The sequence below is a fragment of the Nerophis lumbriciformis genome, linkage group LG08, assembly GCF_033978685.3.
Source record: "Nerophis lumbriciformis linkage group LG08, RoL_Nlum_v2.1, whole genome shotgun sequence".
NCBI lineage: Eukaryota > Metazoa > Chordata > Actinopteri > Syngnathiformes > Syngnathidae > Nerophis > Nerophis lumbriciformis.
The window spans coordinates 30206900-30234546 of NC_084555.2; the positions used below are offsets into that span (position 1 = coordinate 30206900).

At 41.6% G+C, this 27647-nt stretch overlaps 1 protein-coding gene across 1 annotated transcript in view; it reads left to right on the plus strand.

The window, feature by feature from the left end:
• The window catches only part of dlgap2a (discs, large (Drosophila) homolog-associated protein 2a), a 394976-nt gene that overhangs the window by 230448 nt on the left and 136881 nt on the right, over nt 1–27647 (plus strand). The window contains exon 3 of the mRNA XM_061968624.2: nt 24695–24909. Coding sequence (XP_061824608.1) covers nt 24695–24909 — 215 coding nt within the window. The remainder of the gene's footprint in view (nt 1–24694; nt 24910–27647) is intronic.

Sequence of the window (27647 nt, forward strand, 5' to 3'; positions counted from 1 at the left end):
AATATGTAAAAACTACACAAAACTTTAAGGAGAGGTTGTGCATAAACCAAAGAAAAATCTTCCAAATGTTTGTGGTGATTAGGAGAAATATGAAAATCTAGTCATGTATTGTCATTTTTGGAAAACATTGTGACATCAGTGAAACTGTCAAAGCCTCAAAATCGGAATCTGATTTTTTCCAATTTAAAGGACCCACGGCGTGACTGAAATTTAGCTAAGAAGTTTCTCTGTGTATGTTTTGCTCAAGAAAATTCATCAGGCAGTCATTTCCCATAATATCAATTAGTTTTTGAGTAATCGCTAGGTAGATAACTAACTGTACTTGGAACGGCCCCTTTCCATCGCATCCTCTTGGTGTGACGTCATCTACAGAACTGGAGCCCATTTCCCCGCAAAGACAGTGTGGATAAAGGAATATAAAACTATTCAGTGATGGGCAGTAACACGCTACATGTAGCTAAGCTATGTAGCTTAACCACATTTTCCAGTAGCTTAGCTACTTTTTTAACAAGTAGCTTTTCCTGTAGCTTAACTATATTTACGCCCATGTAGCTCGATAGCTTACATCAAAGCTACAAGCCACAAAGAGAGAAAATGGACTGTGAATCCAGGCCAAATACAATGTATCTGGATGAATGATTACATCCATACAAATGGAAAAAAATCAAAATAATTGGTTGGTGTCTGTATGATGAAGCACCATTGGCTAAGGTTATGGCGAAACATTACAGACAGACCAATCAGAGGCAAGATATCAAAACTAGGAAGCAAAACATAACAGTCACGCACTCATGTCACATGACGACCTGGTAGCCGAAGACAGAGGGACGCTTCCAGCTGATGACTCGGGGGAAAAAAATACTTAAACATGGCAGAAAAATTCTCTCTCGCAGATTACATTTTTCCTTTAGTGATGTAGATGACGTGCAGGAAACCCACAATAATGCGTGTCCTTGGCCAGTATTTAGACAAATGTATGCGTTTAGTGAAAACAATGCCCAAAAGCTTAGTTTTTAGTTGTCTTCTTTGCTCTCTTCATCTAAGACAGGGGTAGGGAACCTATGGCTCTAGAGCCAGATGTGGTTCTTTTGATGACTGCATCTGGCTCTCAGATAAATCCTAGCTGACATTGCTTAACACGATAAGTAATGAATAATTCCCCTGGTAATCACAGTGTTAAAAATAACCACGTATCAACCAGACTACAAAGCCATCAGCAAAACCATACAGCACCAGAAGTCGCATCAATGGTAAGAAGTATTTTATTTATTATTGGTTACCTTCAGAATAACTGTTATTAAAAAGAAAAAGAGACTTATTATACCGTATTTTTGGGAGTATAAGTCGCTCCGGAGTATAAGTCGCACCGATCGAAAGTGCATAATAAAGAAGGGAAAAAAACATATATAAGTCGCATTTTTGGGGGAAATGTATTTGATAAAACCCAACACCAAGAATAGACATTTGAAAGGCAATTTAAAATAAATAAAGAATAGTGAACAACAGGCTGAATAAGTGTACGTTATATGAGGCATAAATAACCAACTGAGAACGTGCCTGGTATGTTAACGTAGCATATCATGGTAAGAGTCATTCAAATAACTATAACATATAGAACATGCTATACGTTTACCAAACAATCTGTCACTCCTAATCGCTAAATCCCATGAAATCTTATATGTCTAGTCTCTTACGTGAATGAGCTAAATAATATTATTTGATATTTTAGGGTAATGTGTTAATAATTTCACACATAAGTCGCTCCTGAGCAGTGTTGGGTTAGTTACTGAAAACCAGTAACTAGTTACAGTTACTAGTTACTTTATTTCAAAAGTAACTCAGTTACTAACTCAGTTACTTACACCAAAAAGTAATGCGTTACTGTGAAAAGTAACTATTTAGTTACTTCTTCTACTTTTTTTTTTTTAAAGCTCCCATTAATGCCCTTTTAGCCTTCATTTCAGTACTGTTATTGCACTGGAGAATAATACAATCTGTTGATCAACTTGACATGCATTTTCATCACTGAACTCTGCTAAGCAATGTGCTCTACATACAACACACAAAGACAAAGATATGTTTCAAAGGGCCAATTTATTTCAGGCCAGAACAAATTGACAAAACTATTTTAAATAGCTGAAACATAACATACATAAGTAACAAACAGCATAATAACACTAACACTAACACTAACCACGTTAAACCCAGATTCCAAACTAACAAAGGTCTTAACTCATTGTCTTTCTATGCCACTTCAATATGGAATCCACTCCCAACAGGTGTAAAGTAAAGGGCATCTCTATCCTCCTTCAAAACCGCACTAAAAGAACATCTCCAGGCAACTACAACCTTAAACTAACACCCTCCCTTCCACATAATACCTCTTCGGATTGTAAATAATCAAATGTAGACATTTTTTCTTATACTTTCTGATCTCTCTCTCTGTGTCCACTACTTGCTATACATATCCTACCAAGTCAGTCCTACACTGTTTCAATGTCCATTTCTCTGATGATGCAATTGTTGATGACAGAAGTGTTGATACCAACCACACCTAACCCCCCCCCCCCCCCCCTCCATATCCCACACCCCGGATTGTAAATAATTCAATGTATATACCCTGATGATTATCTTGTGTGATGACTGTATTATGATGTTAGTATATATTTGATAGTATATATCTGTATCATGAATCAGTGGACCCCGACTTAAGCAAGTTGAAAAACTTACTGGGGTGTTACCATTTAGTGGTCAATTGTACGGAATATGTACTGTACTGTGCAACATACTAATAAAAGTTTCAATCAATCAATCAATCAACAACATAGCTGTAAAGCTGGCTTCACCTAAGGAAGGCACACGTGACATACACAAAGCCTAACCAGGCAGATTTGAATTGTTGTTTTGGGCAGTAGACGGGATCTTTGATCCAAGACACAACTTACATTTAACTAAATTGTGCTCGACAAAAGAAAAGAAGGGAGAATATCTCATACTTGCCTCTCCCCGGGACAACCATTCTCTCAAATTTCTCCCGATTTCCAGCCGGACTTAAGGCACGCCCCTCCAGGTCCGTGCGGACCTGAGTGAGGACAGCCTGCTGTCACGTCCGCTTGGCCAACCAAAAAGTAACCACAGAACACTATACCGTATAGTCGTATAGTGTTCTGTGGTTACTTTTTTGTTGGCCAACGGTTATTATTGCACACCTCCCTCCCCACACCCGCACACACACACAGAGAGCGCAGAGGAAGAATCAGAAGCACGTCTCTGCTTCGCTGCCATAAAACACGATCAGATCCTCAGTTTCTAGCCGATACTACATAAAAAATAACGCAGTAACGCATCATGTAGTAACGGTAACTGAGTTACTTAATATAAAAAATAACGCGTTAGATTACTAGTTACCGCCGAAACTAACGGCGTTACAGTAACGCGTTACTTTGTAACGCGTTAGTCCCAACACTGCTCCTGAGTATAAGTTGCACCCTCGGCCAAACTATGAAAAAAACTGCGATTTATAGTCCTAAAAATATGGTACTCTAAAAATGTTGGTCTTACTTAAAAATGCACGCATTTAGTTGTATTCAGTGGTAAAGAATATTATATGGCTCTCACGGAAATACATTTTAAAATATTTGGCTTTCATGGCTCTCTCAGCCAAAAAGGTTCCCGACCCCTGATCTTAGACGTGGAACACAAATTTAGGAACACACATTAAGGTAAGTTGAGTTCAATGAAAGTTTTACTGCACATAAACATTACCAACACACAAGTCATTGTTTTTTTGTCAAGATATAGATAGATGCTGTTTTTTATACTGTAGGTAGATAAAATGAATAACCTTATAGGGGTGGGCCAAAGAAATATAGCGGGTTGCGGGAACACCAAGAAGTAGTTGTAGGGTGTCCCCAGCTAGTTAATAGTACATGTCATGTCTGTGTGATCATGTTTTGTTTTAGTCTTTGTTTTGTTTAGTTATTGGACTCTTTAGTTTCTGTTTACGCTCCATTGTGTTTGTTTCCATGACGACCCATTAGTTTCACCTGTACTCGTTTGGACTCACGCACCTGTCTCATTTGTTTGAATCACACCTGTCGCTAATCAAGACATCACTATTTAAGCCTGTAGTTGCCAGGCAGTCAGCCTGGCGACATCACTCTTGACACACTCCTGACACTCTGTTTCATGTTCATAGTCCATGCTGCCCTGTTCACGTCATCGCAAGTAAGTTTTGTTTATTTATGCCACAGTTAGTGTCTTTTGTTTTGCCATGTTCATAGTTATGCATAGTCCAAGTTTTTGTTCCCAGCGTTAAGTTTTGTGCCTCCACTGTGAGCGCTTTTTGTTTGTTCTTTTTTTGAGTGTTAAAATCAAATATGTATGTAAATCATTTGCACCATGGGAAAACAAACCATGCCAAAGTCCAAGTCCTGACATAACAAGACCCTTATTGAGTCCATATGTACACTCTCAGTTACATTAACATTGATATTATACATGAGGGCCCATAAATATTAATGTTGTTAAACGTAGCTTTGATCTAGCAAGCTACTTTTGCCGTGTAGCTTGTAGTGTAACCTGCTACAATTCTCCGGTAGCTACATTTAATCGAGAGTAACTTGTAGCTTAGCTTACCACATTTTCCAAGTAGCTTGCCTATCCTTGAAACTATTATTTTGATCATTAATTTGCATAATTGAGCCCACATTTGAGCTAAAACTGGACGTTCCAAAATGTGCTGAATCTCGTTAGAAAACAAGCCTACAATTTCTACTGTGTCTATTTTTGGAGGAATTTTACTGTAGACATCTTTTTTGGGTCCAGAACTATAAAATAAATGCCAATGTTATCATTATTAGAGGGTGCCCACAACATTGTGTCCACAACGATGGCGAGGATCTTGGCTCTACCGTGTGACAGTGTTTTTGTATATTATGCTCTTTATAGAATCGCTGACACAAATTGGAAGGTAGTCTTTTGGTACAGTACTGTTTACATGGCCTCTAATGTAGCAAAGACGGGTCACATTGACATGTTCATACTTGCGGTCCCCATTGAATTGAAATCGGCCACAACTATTCAAGCAGAAATGTGTCCTGGGACTTTGCACCCTTATTGTCTGTCCATGTGTGAATAAGGTGTGTGTGTGTGTGTGTGTGTGTGTGTGTGTGTGTGTGTGTGTGTGTGTGTGTGTGTGTGTGTGTGTGTGTGTGTGTGTGTGTGTGTGTGTGTGTGTGTGTGTGTGTGTGTGTGTGTGTGTGTGAGGGCCATTCATCACACGCCAGATGGTTTGATGATGTTCTGCTCACCTTGTTTGTGTCCTTTATTGACGTCGGAGGGAATGAAAAACCTCAAAGATGTGTTGTAAAAGTATGAGACGGAGAAAGATAATGACAACTTGTATGTGACAGGATTAGTACATTGGTAAGCATGAGACATTGATTAAATGGATATTACGAGAGACAGAGCTAGATTAATATTGGTTGTCTTTCAATGAAATGACAAATGTTGCAAAATTAGGCCAAACGTTTGCCATCACACTCAGTCTCTGGCAAAGTCATTTCACAAATTAGACTCACTTAACCCGTATCAACACAAACACTTGTTGTCACTCATCATATGTGCCTACATAGTAATGAAAGACAACAACACATCATTGTGATTTGTTCAGTGTTCATTTACAGGTTACATTCCATTAAAATCAGGAGTTAAAGGCCTACTGAAATGCGATTTTCTTATTTAAACTGGGATAGCAGGTCCATTCTATGTGTCATACTTGATCATTTCGCGATATTGCCATATTTTTGCTGAAAGGATTTAGTAGAGAACATCGACGATAAAGTCCACAACTTTTGGTTGCTGATAAAAAAGCCTTGCCTGTACCGGAAGTAGCAGACGAGTAGCGTGACGTCACAGGTTGTGGAGCTCCTCACATCTGCACATTGTTTACAATCATGGCCACCAGCAGCGAGAGCGATTCGGACTGAGAAAGCGACGATTTCCCCATTAATTTGAGCGAGGATGAAAGATTTGTGGATGAGGAAAGTGAGAGTGAAGGACTAGAGGGCAGTGGGAGCGATTCAGATAGGGAAGATGCTGTGAGAGGCGGGTGGTACCTGATATTCAGCTGGGAATGACTAAAACAGTAAATAAACACAAGACATATATATACTCTATTAGCCACAACACAACCAGGCTTATATTTAATATGCCACAAATTAATCCCGCATAACAAACACCTCCCCCCTCCTGTCCATATAACCCGCCAATACAACTCAAACACCTGCACAACACACTCAATCCCACAGCCCAAAGTACCGTTCACCTCCCCAAAGTTCATACAGCACATATATTTTCCCAAAGTCCCCAAAGTTACGTACGTGACATGCACATAGCGCACGCACGTACGGGCAAGCGATCAAATGTTTGGAAGCTGCATACTCACGGCACCGCATCTGCGCATCCAACTCAAAGTCCTCCTGGTAAGAGTCTCTGTTGTCCCAGTTCTCCACAGGCCAATGGTAAAGCTTGACTGTCATCTTTCGGGAATGTAAACAATGAAACACCGGCTGTGTTATCCGGCACAACAGTCAGGGGGTGCATTCTACGGCGGGGGTGCGTTATCCAGCACAACACCTGCCGCAATACACCGCTTCCCACCTACAGCTTTCTTCTTTTCTGTCTCCATTGTTCATTGAACAAATTGCAAAAGATTCACCAACACAGATGTCCAGAATACTGTGGAATTTTGCGATGAAAACAGACGATGTAATAGCTGGCCACCATGCTATCCCAAAATGTCCTCTACAATCAGTGAAGTCACGTGCAGGTGTCATCATACCGAGACGTTTTCAGCAGGATATTTCGCGCAAAATTTAAAATTGCACTTTAGTAAGCTAACCCGGCCGTATTGGCATGTGTTGCAATGTTAAGATTTCATCATTGATGTATAAACTATCAGACTGCGTGGTCGGTAGTAGTGAGTTTCAGTAGGCTTTTAATGAAGGACTTTTTTCTCTCCTCATATATTAAACTGAAATACAGAAGGGGATGAGAGTTTGATGTTTTTGCTGGATTCCAGAAGAATTCGATGAAACATTAAAGTTTACTTGCCCAAGGTTGAGTTTGAGAGACAGAAAGACTGTTGCTGAAGGCTGCAATAACTTTGCACCACCACCAATTGCTCTGCGCACACACAGAGCAATTTCCAGGCGTTTTTTCTAAAAGGCCGCCAAAGCAGAAACTACTGTACATAGCATTGGTCTTTTTAGCAGCAAGAAGCAAGGCGTGGTAGAGTTCCATCAGTGAAAATTGTATTTGCCATTTGAAGTCATGTACTGATACAACTACCATATTTGGCCCTCTTTTCCGGAGCCTGTATTTTTACCACACATTGAGGGGGAAAGCAAGGCAAAGGTGGAGTAAATGAAAATCCCTTATTTTCCCATATCTTTCAATGCAAATTTTGACAGGTATCAACTTACATCAAGTTTCCATATTGGTGTCTGAAGCTTGGCACAATGTTTTTGCAAGATTTATGAATATACCTGCAATGTTTTCATCTCAATAACAAAACCACTAAGTTGCCGATATATTACTATCACTTTCATAGGATAATATATTTTAACAAGCACAAGGATGCTGTGCAGCAACCTGGGAGTGTTATGTAGTGTTAAAGAGTTTTGGTATTTCCGACTGTCTGTAAGGTCATGAACATGACATGAGTCCTGTCTGAAGGACGACAGAGGCCAATTTGCTGATGTTGTTTTGTCGTTGTTTCAGTTGACAACTGCCTTTTTGTTTTTGCAATAAAAAGATCACCTTCTTGCTATCCTTACGATGTCCATGCAGACCAGTGGTGTCAAACTCATTTTAGCTCAAGGGCCACATGGAGCAAAATCTATTTCCAAGTGGGCCGGACTGGTAAAATCATGGCATGATTACTTAAAAATAAAGACAACTTTAGATTGTTTTCTTTGTTTAATAATAGACCAATCACATTCTGAAAATGTGCAAATCATAATGTTTTTCTTTACACTTACACGTTGCGGTTAATATAGTATTTATCTTCATTTGTCCTTATGTATACGTTTTGAATAAATGATATGATTCTGTTCATCAGTGGAATTGAGTCTGTTAGAGTTATAAAACGCTCCCATTGTTGTTTATTTATAATCTACCAGAAAATGAAATTAATAATAATCTCAGAATCAAATTACAAGATGTTATTAATGTAATTTATTAATTTTCCTTAACTAATGTACTTACATCACGTGGTTCATTCTGTACATATTTAGCATCATCTACAACAAAACTTGTGAATTTTGACTAATTTTATTAACCACATATGACGTTGGAAGAGGATACATATTATTTCAGCATGTTTATGTGCGCCCAGAAAATGTGTCCCCATCACCAACAACATCTTTGAAAATCAAAGCATGAACGTAACAATCTACATTTTGTATACTGTCACTAATAAGCAGTCTGGTGTCCAAACACAGAAGTGTTGCCTCTCTCTTAACACGCCACATACAACCCCCGTTTCCGTATGAGTTGGGAAATTGTGTTAGATGTAAATATAAACGGAATACAATCATTTGCAAATACATTTCAACCCACATTCAGTTGAAAATGCTACAAAGACAACATATTTGATGTTCAAACTGATAAAAAAAATGTTTTTTTGCAAATAATCATTAACTTTAGAATTTGATGCCAGCAACACGTGACAAAGAAGTTGGGAAAGGTGGCAATAAATACTGATAAAGTTGAGGAATGCTCATCAAACACTTATTTGGAACATCCCACAGGTGAACAGGCAAATTGGGAACAGTTGGGTGCCATAATTGGGTATAAAAGCAGCTTCCATGAAATGTTCAGTCATTCACAAACAATGATGGGGCGAGGGTCACCACTTTGTCAACAAATGCGTGAGCAAATTGTTGAACAGTTTAAGAAACACTTTTCTCAACCAGCTATTGCAAGGAATTTAGGGATTTCACCATATACGGTCCGTAATATCATCAGAGGGTTCAGAGAATCTGGAGAAATCACTGCACGTAAGCAGCTAAACAAGTGACCTTCAATCCCTCAGGCTGTACTGCATCAACAAGCGACATCAGTGTGTAAAGGATATCACCACATGGGCTCAGAAAACACTTCAAAATCCCACTGTCAGTAACTACAGTTGGTCGCTACATCTGTAAGTGCAAGTTAAAACTCTCCTATGCAAGGCGAAAACCGTTTATCAACAACACCCAGAAACGCCATCGGCTTCGCTGGGCCTGCGCTCATCTAAGATGGACTGATACAAAGTGGAAAAGTGTTCTGTGGTCTGACAAGTCCACATTAGAAATTGTTTTTGGAAACTGTGGACGTCGTGTCCTCCGGACCAAAGAGGAAAAGAACCATCCGGATTGTTATAGGCGCAAAGTTGAAAAGCCAGCATCTGTGATGGTATGGGGGTGTATTAGTGCCCAAGGCATGGGTAACTTACACATCTGTGAAGGCACCATTAATGCTGAAAGGTACATACAAGTTTTGGAGCAACATATGTTGCCATCCAAGCAACGTTACCATGGACGCCCCTGCTTATTTCAGCAAGACAATGCAAGCCACGTGTTACATCAACGTGGCTTCATAGTAAAAGAGTGCGGGTACTAGACTGGCCTGCCTGTAGTCCAGACCTGTCTCCTATTGAAAATGTGTGGCGCATTATGAAGCCTAAAATACCACAACGGAGACCCCCGGACTGTTGAACAACTTAAGCTGTACAACAAGCAAGAATGGGAAATAATTCCACCTGAGAAGCTTAAAAAATGTGTCTCCTCAGTTCCCAAACGTTTACTGAGTGTTGTTAAAAGGAAAGGCCATGTAACACAGTGGTGAACATGCCCTTTCCCAACTACTTTGGCACGTGTTGCAGCCATGAAATTCTAAGTTAACTATTATTTGCAAAAAAAATAAAGTTTATGAGTTTGAACATCAAATATCTTGTCTTTGTAGTGCATTCAATTGAATACGGGTTGAAAAGGATTTGCAAATCATTATATTCCATTTATATTTACATGTAACACAATTTCCCAACTCATATGGAAACGGGGTTTGTAGATCCACCCCCTCTGAAGTCATGCATGCTCTAGTAGCAGGGGATACAAAGAATTGCCATTGCGACATTCAGTGGACACATTTAGAATACCAGTTTCTTTCATTCAAAAATTTCAGCTCATTTGTATACTTAGCAAAAATCATTGGAGGGTCGCATAAAACCTGTTCGCGGTCCGGATCTACCTCACAACACGAACTGTTGTCAGACGTTTAGTTCTCGAGCCAGACCCGTTTTACAGACCAAAATTAATGTTTAAAATAATTTATGGGATCGTGTTCATAACGACCTAACGCTGTAACTTGAAACATTTCTAACAAGAAACGTGGGCACACGGAGCGTCAGAACACGGAACGTCATAACACAAAGGTCGTAACACGAAGTGTCATAACACTGAACGTCATAAATCAAAGACCAAAATTAATGTTTAAATTAATTTAGTGGAGCGTGCTGTGTGAATGTGAGTGTGAATGTTGTCTGTCTATCTGTGTTGGCCCTGTGATGAGGTGGCGACTTGTCCAGGGTGTATCCCGCCTTCCGCCCGAATGCAGCTGAGATAGGCTCCAGCACCCCCCGCGACCCCGAAAGGGACAAGCGGTAGAAAATGGATGGATGGATGGGTGCTCATAACCACAAAACCAAAACTGGTTTACCCTTGAATCAACATATTAACTGCAACAACGCTCTGAGCCTTTAATTGGTCTCTTAGTTTGAACACATTTGAACACACTATTTGTTGTAACCTGTACAACCAAATAGAATGGACATAAACAACTGGAGGATGCTGGGTTGAAGACATTGTAACAGAGCTTGAAAGCGTGACGCGGAATCGCATTCCATTGTGGTTCTTGCTGGCGTCTGAATAGCTTATTTAGTGCATGCCTCTGTCCTGAAGTTCTTTTTTTTTCTTTAACAAGTTCAGAATATGGCGCTAATGTGGAGTATCAATAACTTTCATAATGGTTTTCAGCGTAGAAGCAAATCCAAGGAAGTCGGGTTATTGAGCTAATAAAGAGACAATGAATACAGACGTGTGACCATCAAACATGACTTTTAACGGCATCACTTGGTACATGTTGGTGTGTTCACAACATTTTGGCCCTGTTTGAACTGCAGACCAAATATGATTTTTTTGCCCTCAAGTGACACAGATCAGATTTATTTTCAAATGTGACTTCATATATATACAGTATATATATATATACTCCTCTCTGTGCTGCCACCTTATCGTGGTAGAGGAGTTTGCATGTCCCAATGATCCTAGGAGCTATGTTGTCCGGGGGTTTTATGCCCCCTGGTAGGGTCTCCCAAGACAAACTGGTCCTAGGTGAGGGATCAGACAAAGAGCAGCTCGAAGACCTCTATGAAGAATACAAACGAAGGACCCAGATTTCCCTCACCCAGACGCGGGTCACCGGGGCCCCCCTCTGGAGCCAGGCCCGGAGGTGCAGCACGATGGCGAACGCATGGTGGCCGGGCCTGTCCTCATGGGGCCCGGCCGGGCACAGCCCGAAGAGGCAACGTGGGTCCCCCTTCCAATGGGCTCACCACCCATAGCAGGGGCCATAGAGGTCGGGTGCAATGTGAGCTGGGCGGAAGCCGAAGGCAGGGCACTTGGCGGTCCGATTCTCGGCTACATAAGCTAGCTCTTGGGACGTGGAACGTCACCTCGCTGGGGGGGAAGGAGCCTGAGCTAGTGCGCGAGGTGGAGAAGTTCCGGCTAGATATAGTCGGACTCTCTTCGACGCACAGCAAGGGCTCTGGAACCAGTTCTCTTGAGAGGGGCTGGACTCTCTTCCACTCTGGCGTTGCCAGCAGTGAGAGGCGACGGGCTGGGGTGGCAATTCTTGTTACCCCCCGGCTCAAAGCCTTCACGTTGGAGTTCAACCCAGTAGACGAGAGGGTAGCTTCCCTCCGCCTTCGGGTGGGGGGACGGGTCCTGACTGTTGTTTGCGCTTACGAGCCAAACAGCAGCTCAGAGTACTCACCCTTTTTGGATTCACTCGAGGGAGTACTGGAGAGTGCTCCCCCGGATGATTCCCTCGTTCTACTGGGGGACTTCAACGCTCATATTGGCAACGACAGTGAAACCTGGAGAGGCGTGATTGGGAAGAATGGCCTCCCGGATCTGAACCCGAGTGGTGTTTTGTTATTGGACTTTTGTGCTCGTCACAGATTGTCAATAAAGAACACTATGTTCAAACCTAAGGGTGTCCATATGTGCACTTGGCATCAGGACACCCTAGGCCGCAGTTCCATGATCGACTTTGTAGTTGTGTCATCGGATTTGCGGTCTCATGTTTTGGACATTCGGGTGAAGAGAGGGGCGGAGCTTTCTACCGATCACCACCTGGTGGTGAGTTGACTGCGATGTTGTGGGAGGATGCCGGACAGACCTGGCAGGCCCAAACGCATTGTGAGGGTTTGCTGGGAACGCCTAGCATAGTCTCCTGTCAGAGAGAGTTTCAATTCCCACCTCTGGAAGAACTTTGAGTATGTCACGAGGGAGGCGCTGGACATTGAGTTTGTGTGGACGATGTTCCATACCTCTATTGTCGAGGCGGCCGATTGGAGCTGTGGCCGCAAGGTGGTTGGTGCCTGTCGTGGCGGTAATCCTAGAACCCGTTGGTGTCATGAGGGATGCCGTCAAGCTGAAGAAAGAGTCCTATCGGGTTCTTTTGGCTCATAAGACTCCGGAGGCAGCAGACAGGTACCGACAGGCCAAGCGGTGTGCGGCTTCAGCGATCGCGGTGGCAAAAACTCGGACATGGGAGGAGTTTGGGGAAGCCATGGAAAACGACTTCCAGACGGCTTCGAAGCGATTCTGGACCACCACCCGCCGTCTCAGGAAGGGGAAGCAGTGCAATGTCAACACCGTGTATGGTGGGGATGGTGTTCTGCTGACCTCTACTGCGGATGTTGTGGATGAGTGGAGGGAATACTTCGAAGACCTCCTCAATCCTACCAACACGTCTTCATATGAGGAAGCAGTGCCTGGGGAATCTGTGGTAGGCTCTCCCATTTCTGGGGCTGAGGTTGCCAAGGTAGTTGCTAGTAAGGGGTGGATGAGATCTGCCCGGAGTTTCTTAGGGCTCTGGATGCTGTGGGGCTGTCTTGGTTGACAAGAGTCTGCAACATCGCGTGGACATCGGAGACGGTACCTCTGGATTGGCAGACCAGGGTGGTGGTTCCTCTCTTTAAGAAGGGGAATCGGAGGGTGTGTTCCAACTATCGTGGGATCACACTCCTCAGCTATCGTGGGATCACACTCCTCAGCCTTCCCGGTAAGGTCTATTCAGGTGTGTTTCACAAGACACACACAGACATACACACACTCCCTGCAGGCTCCAAAGCCAACAATCAAAATGCTGTAAGTTAAGGTAGAATTGGACAGTTATTATGTCTGCATACTAGTGGTATGAAAGGCTGTAGTTTCAGCTCAATGCAGCAGTTTGCAGAGTCTAGTGCCTTGCTCAAGGGCACCTCCACAGTGTTTAGCAAGCAAACTAACACCCCTCCAAAAGTATCCAGTCACAATTTTAATATTTTAGTATTTAGCTGGCTTGTAACCAGGACTGGATTCTGACATAAACACGCTATGTTGTTGTTTAGGGCCACATGTGTTTGCTTGTTCTACTTTGATTGACTGAAGTACATAATGGACACAGTTATACTTTGTTTCTGCTAAACATTTATTCAGCGTGAAGTCAACATGTCCTTTGTAATTGTTTCAGTTCGTTTTAGCAGGATCGTGGCGCGTCTATTCGAAAGCCAATAGAGATAATCGCTAATTTAGCAGCGCTTTGATCTCCGTATTTTTAAAACAATCGCACTATTTATTTGCAATTATATTGTAGCCAAACCTATTTCCAAAAGATGTCATGTCTAAAGAGTATATGTTTTTTCTTAGTTTTTTGCCCATTTATTGTGTTTTGTGTACTTTTTAAATTTATTCCAAAGCGGCATAGCAGTTTTGAATTGACTTCACTGCGGTAGGAGATATCGAACACTTTTTTTTCCCCTTGGGTTTAGACCTATCAACATATTTTTTTAAATATTTTTATATATATTTTGGACATATCTGCAATACAAGCACATGACTATTGAACATATTGGATTGTGTGGTGGACTCCTGTGGGGAGTGCTCAGAAAGTATGGGATATCGGACTGTCTGATTGTGGCGGTCCGCTCCCTGTACGATCAGTGTCAGCTTGGTCCGCATTGCCGGCAGTAAGTCGGACACGTTTCCAGTGAGGGTTGGACTCCGCCAAGGCTGCCCTTTGTCACCGATTCTGTTCATAACTTTTATGGACAGAATTTCTAGGCGCAGTCAAGGCGTTAAGGGGATCTGGTTTGGTGGCTGCAGGATTAGGTCTCTGCTTTTTGCAGATGATGTGGTCCTGATGGCATCATCTGGCCAGGATATTTAGCTCTCACTGGATCGGTTCGCAGCCGAGTGTGAAGCGACTGGGATGGGAATCAGCACCTCCAAGTCCGAGTCCATGGTTCTCGCCCGGAAAAGGGTAGAGTGCCATCTCCGGGTTGGGGAGGAGACCCTGCCCCAAGTGGAGGAGTTCAAGTACCTCGGAGTCTTGTTCAAGAGTGAGGGAAGAATGGATCGTGAGATCGACTTGCGGATCGGTGCAGAGTCTTCAGTAATGCGGACGCTGTATCGATCCGTTGTGGTGAAGAAGGAGCTGAGCCGGAAGGCAAAGCTCTCAATTTACCGGTCAATCTACGTTCCCATCCTCACCTATAGTCATGAGCTTTGGGTTATGACCGAAAGGACAAGATCACGGATACAAGCGGCTAAAATGAGTGTCCTCCGCCGGGTGGCGGCGCTCTCCCTCAGAGATAGGATGAGAAGCTCTGCCATCCGGGGGGGCTCAAAGTAAAGCCGCTGCTCCTCCACATCGAGAGGAGCCAGATGAGGTTGTTCGGGCATCTGGTCAGGACGCCACCCAAGCGCCTCCCTCGAGAGGTGTTTAGGGCACGTCCGACCGGTAGGAGGCCACGGGGAAGAACCAAGACACGTTGGGTAGACTATATCTCCCGACTGGCCTGGGAACACCTCTGGATCCCCCGGGAAGAGCTGTACGAAGTGGCTGGGGAGAGAAAAGTCTGGGCTTCCCTGCTTAGGCTGCTGCCCCCGCGACCCGACCTTGGATAAGCGGAAGAAGATGGATAATGGATGGATTGAACTGAATTGTAGTTGCAAATGTAGTATGTGTGTGTTTTTTTTCATACCTGATTATTTATATTTTAATACAGATCTTTACATAAATGTAAAATATTCATAATACATTATTTTTAATATCTAATTGTAAACGTAATTAAAGAGCATTAGTGTTGGTTATGTCTTGTATGCGCACACTGAGGCTTCCATTCTCAAATCTACATCTCGTACCCAGGAGTGATACAGTAAACCCTTGTTCTTTGATGTTAATTGGTTCGAGGCCTGGTTGTGGTAAATGAATTTCTGTAAAATAGCATAAAAAACACAATACTCAATAAAGGCTGCAGTCAGTTCCTAGTATATTACAAGAGGAATATCAAAAACCGAAATGGGGCCACAAACAGAATCTTGTTTTAGGCCACAAAAAAAAATCTAAGGCCAGCCCTGTTTCTACCGATGTTCCTGAAAGCTGAGCCACTGCTCAAGAAATATGTGGCATTTACTCAACACGATTAAATTACAGGAACATTTAGCAATTGTGATTGTCTCGTTTTGAATATCAATTCTTGCGCTTAAGCTGTGTTGTTTCAGTGTTCCCGGGGGCGTCGACATGATCAATATTAATCACACAAATATGCCTACCATCTATTTACATGGAAACAGACAAAAATGTGCTGCATAATAATTATCACGCCTTGCGGACCCCATTGCGGCGTTTCTGTGAGAACTGTGTGTTCTCTCACATGTTTAGGTGAGGATCCACAGCAGCCAATCACGGTTAAGCACGTCCCCACCTCAACAGGGAGACACCTGAGAATGTATTCACTTTATCAGCCAATCCATATGACACAAATCTCACCACAGTTTGTGCCTCTCGTCTGGCGTTCCATTCATTAATTAGACATCTAAAAATACCAAACCCCTCCAAGACTTAATTAACCCTTTGACTCCATTTGGTAGCTTGTGCATATCTGCCTTTGACAGGGAGATGAATGACTTTTAACAAAGAGTATGTTCCATTGTGTGTTTGTGCGACAAAGCTATATGTGACCAGTGTTGGGCAGGATAATTTCAAAATATGCCATATTACATGGATACTTTTTCTCAGTCGCAAAAAGTAGACATATGGAAAAAAGGTTAAAAGATTGAATGATTATAATCAATATGGTACTAGTAATATCTTAAATTATTGCATTACAAAAACATGTAATTGGCCAAGGTGTGACCGCCACAGCGAAATAAAAACCACCATACCTTAAAAATGACTTGTTTTTTCGGTAACACTTTAGTATGGGGAACTTATTCTAAGTAACAGTGACTTCATTTAGGGTTATTTGGACACTAGGGGAACATATTCTAAGTAACAAAGACTTAATTTAGAGTTATCTGGTTAGGGTTAGGGTTAGAGGGTTAGGGCCAGGGTTAGGGTTATAACAAGGCCATGTCGAATAAGGCATTAATAAGTACTTAATAATGACTAGTTAAGAGCCAATATGTTACTAGTTTGCATGTTAATAAGCAACTAATTAATGGTGAATATGTTCCCCATACTAAAGTGTTACCATGTTTTTTTACTGGTGCACAACATGAACCATGCATATACATCACCTTGTTCAAAGAACAAAACCAACACAAATTACACACCTGCAAATCAGTGTGACCTCTCCTGTTGCCGTATCCGTAATACGCTGATAGGGAGAAGTTTTTATTTACACGATGAGTCGGGTGTGTTTTGACCTCCACCGAACCCCTGAGCCCGACTCACCAAACCCCTAGGGTTCGATCGAACCCAGGTTAATAACCACTGGGTTAGAGGGTTAGGGTTAGGGTTAGTAATGGTGAATATGTTCCCCATACTAAAGTGTTACCGGCTTACTGATTGTATAAAAAGACCATGCAGAATAAGGCATAAATAAGTACTTAATAATGACTAATTAAGAGCCAATATGTTACTAATTTGCATGTCAATAAGCAACTAATTAATGGTGAATATGTTCTTACGAAAAAACAAGTTAAAGACATCAAATGTTTTGTAGCGTCCAGAAAAAGTCACACAAAGTGCAACGCTCTTTTAAACTTTTATTGCCAATCTTTTGCTAACAACCGGCCCAATTCCAACACTTGTTCCCTCCTGTGCACACGCGTCCGTCTCTGTGCTTCACTCCCAGACACACAACATTCTCAGCCAATACCCTTTCAGGCACTGTATGTTCACGATTGTGGGAAATCTGAACAGGAATAACACTTGAACATTAACATTAACACCAGCAGATCGTTACTGTATGAATAAATATATATAGCCTATTATTTGCACACTGTTGACTAGTGATGCATCAAAAGTCCGGCCACCCGAAAAAGACTTTGATCACCAAAAGAGCACCGCCAAACCCGCAGGTTGTGATCAAGTGAGCAATACGCATTGGATTGCTTGGAGCGGAGTGAGCATGTCTGCGATGTGGACATACTTAATATATCCGAGTGCAATGTGCTAACATTAAAAGGACAGTGGCGTCTTTTAAGGAGAGAAATGCTGGAGCAGCAGCAAAGAAACTGTGACGTCAGTGAGTTTTTCGGGACAGTAGAGGCTCACTGCAGCTCTCGGTGTTCAACGTGGACATTGAGCGACAGAAGTAAAGACTCTCTTATTGCAAGTATAGTCTTCAATAACACCAAACATTTATTGCTAGTTGTTTTAGATTGTTTTTTAAAGTCGCTAAAAGGTTTGGAGAAGTCTCTAGAATTTAAAAAATTCCCCACAAAAAAGTACATTGTTAAACAACCTCTGCCTTCTTTTAAATGAATACCTAAGCCTACTAAGCTACTGGATTTAAATGTTGGTCCTTAAGGTGGTACGTGTAAAGCCAAGTTATTCTGAAGTGGTACTTTGTGAAAAAAGTTTGAGAACCACTGGTCTAATGATTTTAAAATACTAAGGATATCTGTATTGCATGTATGGTGGCATGTCTTACAAAATAATCTGAGCACAACTCAAATGGGGCACCAAAATGTAATTTTAAAAAATTACACCAAGAAGGTGTCCTAATTTAATCTGCATAGTATAACCACGATAAGATTTAAATAACATATGTATATATATATATATATATATATATATATATATATATATATATATATATATATATATATATATATATATATATACTGTATATGTTATTGATCATAAATTAACTGTGAAAGGCTGGTTTATTCTCCACACTTCCAGAGTATAAAGACACGATTGTGTTCACTGACTCCAGCTGATTAAGTAGGAATAAAAACGTTTTTAACAGGATATAACGAATCTACTCTACTGTGTGCCCACATGACAATCTTACTTTAAGTGTGCTTTTACAGTAAATGGTCCTACTTCACTTTTAAATAAACCGTGGGAAATCGGTGTTCTTGCTTTGGAATAAGTAGTATTGTCTTTAAAATATGTCATGAGCCACATTAGTGATGTTTGATTTAAGCTTATCTACATGTGATACGCCATATCCTTTTCTTAAACACATGATTCTGATGGCACACAGCATCTGGATTATTTTACAATAAAAATCTCGAACTTTGATCACATCAGTGCTGTAGTGCTTTCTATCAAAAGCTACTTTTATTCTTGTGACTGAAGACTACAGCACTGGGTGTTGTAGTTAAAGAAATATGTACCCATGTAAGAAATATATAGCTTGGTAGGCTTGCTTTCTGCTGAGGCTGATGTATTTGCTATAATGTTAAAATGATGGATAGAACACATATCCACACAATGGGAAATGGTGAAAATTGACCATGTCATATTTTGTGCAGATAAATGTCAAACCAAACATTCTGACCGGTTGCACAATGTCTGAAAATTGCAACATAGTGCATTTTAAAGAATAACTGAAAATATGGTAACGCTCAGTATGAAGGTCTCTTACAGATCATATTTGTTGACAGTGTGCGTGCGTGTGTGTGTGTGTGTGTGTGTGTGTGTGTGTGTGTGTGTGTGTGTGTGTGTGTGTGTGTGTGTGTGTGTGTGTGTGTGTGTGTGTGTGTGTGTGTGTGTGTGTGTGTGTGTGTGTGTGTGTGTTTAGAGACAAATAACCTGACTATTCATCCGATTCTTGTCAAAGTAATTGAACTCTGTTGTTGCAAAGCAAAATGTATGTGTGCCTGTATGCCAGTGTGTTGTCAATAGTGTGTCATGAGCTTATGAATAATCATTAGTGCATGGCAGGATTAGATGACGTGAGCCCAGCAAATTTGTATCAGGCGAATAACCGTCTTCCCTATTGACACCTATTAAGTCAGAGCAGTCCCACATGCTACATAATGATTGTGCAGTTATGAAGTCACATTTTTACTGGCACCTTCCAATGTGATTTATCAAGCAGGAAACTAACTGTTGGCCTTGTGATGAGGTGGCGACTTGTCCAGGGTGTACCCCGCCTTCCGCCCGAATGCAGCTGAGATAGGCTCCAGCTGCATTTAGTATGTTTGAAATGTTATTGCAAGGGCTTTGCTGCAAACAGAAGGTGGCGATCACAGCAATATGACGAGAGACAGAGAGAATCTTCCGTTTTCGTGTCAACAATCAAAAATATGTTTATTGCTGTATGTCATCGGGCCAGCAATTCCATATTTGAGCTGATGAATGACATAAGGGCTAATCTGGAGACTTGTGTCTGCTGGTGCTTTTTTAATACCATTTGTTTTTTTCAAATAGGAGATATGTCTATATATCTCCTAAATGAAAAAAAAAAATTTTCAATGTGCATTTTCTTGCGGCTGGATCATTCAGGCACATGCTCACAGTTAGTGCCAGTGTCTATTGTACTGTTGTAGATCGCTGCTTAAAAATGCCTCGAAAAAGTGGTACTCGTTATAGTTGTCTGCTGCATGTTTCAAAACATAGCAAAACAGGTAGGGGTACAATGTGGAAGGAAAAGAGTGTCTTCATTGTGACAGCCTCAAACTCGCAATATCCTCATTTAAATAGGGCGGTCTGCAACACTTTTGCACTTGTTATAAATTGTAGATGCAATCTTAGGCCATGTCTACACTAAGTCGCTTAACCCCTTAAACCAGTGGTTCTTAACCTTGTTGGAGGTACAGAACCCCACCAGCTTCATATGTGCATTCACCGAACCCTTCTTTAGTTAAAAATAAAATGTTTTTTGTTTTTTAATTCAAGACAAAGTTATATGTTTTTTGTAACACTTTAGTATGGGGGAACATATTCTAAGTAAAAAAGGCTTAATTTAGTGTTTTTTGGACACTAGGGGAACATATACTAAGTAACAAAGACTTAGTTTAGAGTTATTTGGTTAGGGTTAGGGTTAGGGTCAGGTTTAGAGGGTTAGGGTATTAATAAGGCCATGCCAAATAAGGCATTAATAAGTACTTAATAATTAATTAAGAGCCAATATGTTACTAATTTGCATGTTATTAAGCAACTAATTAATGGTGAATATGTTCCCCATACTAAAGTGTTACCATGTTTTATTACTGGTGCACAAAATGAACCGTGCATGAACATCACCTTGTTCAAAGAACAAAACCAACACAGTGCATAAACTCACAACATATTACACACCTGCAAATCAGTCTGACTTCTGCTGTTGCCGTATCGTTAATACACCGATAGGGAGAAGTTTTTATTTACACGATGAGTCGGGTGTGTTTTGACCTCCGCCGAACCCCTGAGGCCGACTCACCGAACCCCTAAGGTTCGATCGAACCCAGGTTAAGAACCACTGCCTTAAACAAATAATTATTTAGCCTAAGCCCCAGTTCAGCCACACAAAACCAGCGTTTAAGGTCCCCCTCCTCGGTCAAATTTTTACACGGGTAAGTGCGCCGTGTATTTCTTGAATCTCCGGCACTTACCTTTGTATGAACTCATTGATCGTTTACAAACTGAGTTCGGAGAGGAAGTGACGCCAGAAAGACCGCACCCACACAGGAAGTGACGTCGGAAAGAACACGCCACAGTCAGCTTCATAATAAAGCGGTTTCGTAACTTGGAGGTAAACACTGGAAATATAGAGGCGAGTCATCCAGAAATGCCTGTGTTTCTCCTTCTTCTCATCATCATCGGGAGTCACTCAAACGAGTATGACAATCCTCCTGGTAGGGGTGTATCCCTTTATGGAGGATGCCTGTGTGTGACTTTGTTTAACGTGGGGAGACTGGTGCACAGACAGTCACCACACTATCCTTGACAGAATCGGGTCAGGGTCCAGTGGCATGGAGTCCAAGACGACTGGGGACCCTTTTCTGCTACAGCCTTCTTCCGCCATCACAGCCGTTGTGATAGTTCTTAAATCTACCGTCTTCCGCCTGCTCCGCCGTTGAGGTCTTTACCGTATCCCTGGCTATGGGGAAGTCAGGTACTAAGCCTTTGCCAAGGGCCACCTGGGGTAACAGTAGTAAAGGGGTTAACCTCCTAGTGCCCCAAGACCCCATTGAGGAGCCTCCACTGCCGGATGCACTTTAACGTCATGCCCAGGACGTCCTTCTTCTACATGTACAGACGCTTGTGGAAATCACACATGAATACCTTAAGAGAAAGCGATTGCAGCTATTTGGGATACAACACTTCTCAGACGGAAAACAAACTTTCAAATGTCCAGATCAGCTGTGAATTTACTTAGCGAAAAACTTTGTCCATTTGCCGAAGGAGTGACAACCAGAATGCGAGCTCCCGTGGATGTGATAAAAAAGGTAGCGTGTGCTTTGTATTACCTGGCCGTCGAGGGAAGACTACGGAAAACGGCGAATGCTTTTGGACTGGCAAAGCAGACTGTATCAGTTATTGTGCGCCATGTATGTCGCGGACTCAACGAACTCACCATCTCAACGAACTCACCAAAAAACGAATGGACAATGAAGGAAAAGAGTGAGGAGTGTCCTGACCAGATATCTAAATCCCGAGATTGACTGTTGTAAAATGTTCTTTATCATATTGTGTACTTTCGTGTCCAATATAGATTTGATTCATTTAGGATGTCTCAGGTGTGATTCACTACAATAGGGCCCCACAGCGCACTGGATTCCAGTTAATTGAAATACCACAACACTGGATATTGTTCAGATAAGTTACATTTAAGAATTTGCACACAAAGCAACACTGGAGGTGACTATGACGTGTGCATTTTCCGCGCATGCGTACTAGGTCGCGTTGCGCCGGCGGACAGAGGGGGGCGGGTGTCTTAAACGGTGGCATTGTTGTGTGTGGACACGGATAAGATTAGGTGTGATTTACCCTGGATAAGGGTAAACGGGGCTTTAGTAAATCGACCACATCACGCCCACTAATAGTACATGCAATTATATAGTTTCCACATTTGGCCCATAGTCTTCTATGCACAAATGTTCTGCTTGAGGCATTAGTTATGTGTAAAAACAATAGGACAGTTTGTTGTTCTTTGTGAATTAGACGATCCAAACAACAACAAACATTTATTTGCCAGTAGTTATTCTTGCCAACGAAGACAATTCAAATCAAAGCAAACGTTATTCATATAGCCCAGGCAAGTGGCAAACAATGTGCTTTACACATTGAGAAATAAAAGAAGAAAACAAGCACGCACACACATTCCCGCACACACTCACACGTGCATATCACTATTGACAATAACAAAAAAAACATGGCACGGCACTAAGGATTGAGGAATTCGCCACACTGGAGAATATCTAAAATTAACACCATCTAAAAAAATTGTATGAAACATATGATAAAATATATGTAAAAATAAAATATAAATAATAGATTTTAGTTAATAAAAGTTGATTTTAAAAAAAAAACATAAAATCAAGAGAATGCTAGTAATAATGATATAAATACATGGAGTAGAAAATAACCAAACAAAAACATAAGAGTTTAAAATGATCAGTAGAAAGCCTGAATAAAAGGGTGTGTGCCCGGCCCATTAACAGAAATTGTAATGCAAGTTGTGTGTTTACCAGTGACGTGCGGTGAGATTCATGACTGGTGAGGCACTGACTTCATCACAGTCAGATTTACAAACATATGAACCCTAAAGAGTATCTTAATCACCATTTGATTGGCAGCAGTTAACGGGTTATGTTTAAAAGCTCATACCAGCATTCTTCCCTGCTTGGCACTCAGCATCAAGGGTTGGAATTGGGGGTTAAATCACCAAAAATGATTCCCGGGCACGGCGCCGCTGCTGCCCACTGCTCCCCTCACCTCCAAGTGGGTGAGCAAGGGGATGGGTCAAATGCAGAGGACAAATTTCACCACACCTAGTGTGTGTGACAATCATTGGTACTTTAACTTAACTTTAACTTTACACATACAAACTGTAGCACACAAAAAAACACATTTAATTTAAAAAAAAACATTATTATGGTCTTACCTTTACTTATAAATGAAGTCCATGCGCAGCTCCTTTTGAACAAAAGCATTGATAACTTGTTTATAGAAGTCTTCCTTATCTTTCTTCAGTTTTAAAAGTCTCTCTGTCTCGATGGAGATCTTCCTTTAAGTATTACCTCCTGCTTCGATTGAAAGTCCAGTTAAGAAAACTGTTTTATTTTAGATATGTAATCCTCCATGTTAATAGTCCAGGTAAGAGGAAAAAATAAACGATTGCTGCTAACTGTTGCTGCTTGTTATCGCTTCTTCTGCAGCCGTGCAGTCGCAAGAATGATCTCTGGGATCACAAGCGCCCTCTACCACCAGGAGGCGGGATTACTGCGAGCCTCAGCCAGTGCGTCTTCGCAGCCGTTTTATGATTGCTAAGCACAAGAAATACGTTACACACATACAGTTGTTGACAAAATACACTGTACATTATATACCTCAGCTAACTAAACTATGGAAATGTATAATATAATTCATATAGCAATACGGTCTCACTGCACAGCAGGCCAGCAGTTACCGAGTCATTGCGCAATCCGTTGTGAGGCTCAACTCAGTGACGTGCCTCAACTGGCTGCTGAAAATAACTTTATAGTATAATCACTGGATACATATAACAATTTAATTTTTTTTTTTTTCTTTTTACATTTTTTTCTTTCCATGATGGCACGTGAGGCCCCGCCTCACCTGCCTCCCCTGACTGCACGTCACTGGTGTTTACAGTAGTAAGGCCATTCCACCGATTCCGTGCCATTTCCTTGTTGAAATTAAAAATAAACTTTCACCTCTAAATCTGATATTGAATCACTCAAAAATGTGGTGAAAGTTGCAACAAACGCATTGACTTCCCACCAATGATTCTCTTTTGTGTTTCTATTACCAATAATTTACGGTGGCCTAGAAGGGTCAAAAATGCTACTGGACTGATGGAAGAAACCTGGAAAGCGCTAAATGTCCACTGGTTAGTCAGCAAAAATACTTGACTAAGGGCATTGAATGTGTGACTATAAACATAAACTAACAATGAAATGCCCTTCCCTAGGTGCCCCAGGATGAATGGGAAGGTTATCCCGGCGACGGGAAAGATGACGAGATTCCATGTCGTCGAATGCGGAGCAGCAGCTACGTCAAAGCCATGGGGGATGAAGAGAGTGGAGAATCGGATTCCAGCCCTAAGACATCTCCCCAGAAGTTGGTGCGGCCAGACGCGCTAATCAAGGCCATCATCAGACCCAGAGAGCTGCTGGACTCTCACAGGTACAACACATGCAACTCCTGTGGAGTTTGTCTCTACTTCTGCTTGCATGATGTTACTAATACATTTGATTGTGGGGTCAAGTTAACAATCCATTTTAGCAGGACCCAAGATGATGGTCATTATAACATTGCTAAAAAAAAAATAATCTATACTTCTATGTATGTGTGGACACCTAATGTTTCATGGCTAATAGGGAAAGCTTTGTTGTTCCTTTATCAGCCAGTAATTACCATTATCATTAAACATCATCATTCCTAATTTGGTTAAAACTACTTTTTTCTAAAATGTAAAAACCGTCATAAGGTTTTTGCATGCAGCATGTCACTTGTAAAGTCTCCAACATTTTGTATAGAAAAAACTTTTGACTTTTTAAAGATGGGAGAACATATGCAGATGATGTGATTGTAAACCAATTCCCTCTTGCATGCATACACTCCTATCTATCCATCATTGTAAGCACGGTAGATGGTGCACTCAATGATCAGAAAGCCCACAATATTTACATAATTATGTCTTAGTTTCACCAATAATGTGTTTGTTCAATCGTTAATAATACAAAAGCCAAAACCAGAATACAGAATACAATAATTTGCAAATCCTTTTCAACTTATATTCAATTGAATATGTAACGACGGGGTCGCATCGTGATGCGGGTGTTGTTCTCCCAAGGATGCAGACGGCTTCGGACACAGCTTGCAGGTAGGAAAATTATTTATTGAAAATATAAATCGTACGGGGAACAAACAAAAGACATGCACATAGCACAAAAGGCAAAAACAAAAGGACTAGCGTGGGAGCTAGCAAGCCAAAATAGCCTAGCATGAAAACTAGCAGCTAAAGAACAAGAAATAAACGTCGTCATCAGTTGTGTAAAACAAACTAGGAAGCCAGACCGAGTGAGGCCAGGGCAAAGACTAAATAGCCCTCTGATTAGCGCCCAGGCAACAGGTGGGCATCCCGGACACTAACCAGAGGCAGGTGTAAGCAATCTGCCGTCATGGCAACTGAAACAAACAAAAACTCAAGGTGCTGAAAACACATGTGACTAGAAAACAAACAAACTATGATCCGAGCAGCGGATCATAACAGAATAGACTGCAAAGACAATATATTTAATGTTTGAACTAAGAAACTTGTTTTTTTTTGCAAATAATCATTAACTTAGAATTTAATGGCAGCAATACATTGGAAAAAAGTTGGCACAGGGGCATTTTTACCACTGTGTTGCATGGCCTTTCCTTTTAACATCACTCAGTAAACGTTTGGGAACTGAGGACACCAATTTTTTAAGCTTTTCAGGTGGAATTCTTTCCCATTCTTGCTTGATGTACAGCTTAAGTTGTTCAACAGTCCGGGGTCTCCGTTGTCGTATTTTACGCTTCATAATGTGCCACACATTTTCAATGGGAGACAGGTCTGGACTACAGGCAGGCCAGTTTAGTACTCGCACTCTTTTACTATGAAGCCACGCTGTTGTAACACACGGCTTGGCATTGTCTTGCTGAAATAAGCAGGGGCGTCCATGATAACGTCGTTTGGATGGCAACATATGTTGCTCCAAAACCTGTATGTACCTTTCAGCATTAATAGTGCCTTCACAGATGTGTAAATTACCTATACCTTGGGCACTAATACACCCCCATACCATCACTGATGCTGGCTTTTGAACTTTGCGCCTATAACAATCCGGATGGTTGTTTTCCTCTTTAGTCCGGAGGACACAACGTCCACAGTTTCCAAAAACAATTTGAAATGTGAACACTTTTCCACTTTGCATCAGTCCATCTTAGAAGATCTCGGGCCCAGCTAAGCTGGCGGCGTTTCTGGGTGATGTTGATAAATGGCTTCGGCTTTGCATAGGAGAGTTTTCAATTGCACTTACAGATGTAGCGACATATTGTAGTTACTAAAAGGGGTTTTCTGAAGTGTTCCTGAGCCCATGTGGTGATATCCTTTACACACTGCTGTCGGTTTTTCAAGCAGTACCGCCTGAGGGATCGAAGGTCCGTAATATCATCGCTTTCTCCAGATTCTCTGAACCTTTTGATGATATTACGGACTGTATATGGTGAAATCCCTAAATTCCTTGCAATCGCTCATTGAGAAATGTTGTTCTTAAACTGTTGGACAATTTGCTCACGCATTTGTTCACAAAGTGGTGATTCTCGCCCCATCCTTGTTTGTGAATAACTGAGCATTTTATGGAAGCTGCTTTTATACCCAATCATGGCACCCACCTGTTCCTAATTAGCCTGTTCACCTGTGTGATGTTCCAAATAAGTGTTTGATGAGCATTCCTTAACTTTCTCAGTCTTTTTTGCCACTTGTGCCAGCTTTTTTGAAACATGTTGCAGGCATCAAATTCCAAATGAGCTAATATTTGCAATTATGCGCTATGAGATGTAAAAGTGGGCAGCACGGTGGAAGAAGGGTTAGTGCGTCTGCCTCACAATACGAAGGTCCCGTAGTCGTGAGTTCAATCCCGGCCTCGGGATCTTTCTGTGTGGAGTTTGCATGTCCTCCCCGTGACTGCGTGGGTTCCCTCCGGGTACTCCGGCTTCCTCCCACCTCCAAAGACATGCACCTGGGGATAGGTTGATTGGCAACATTAAATTGGCCCTAGTATGTGAATTTGATTGTGTCTATCTGTGTTGGCCCTGCAATGAGGTGGCGACTTGTCCAGGGTGTACCCCGCCTTCCGCCCGATTGTAGCTGAGATAGGCTCCAGCACCCCCCA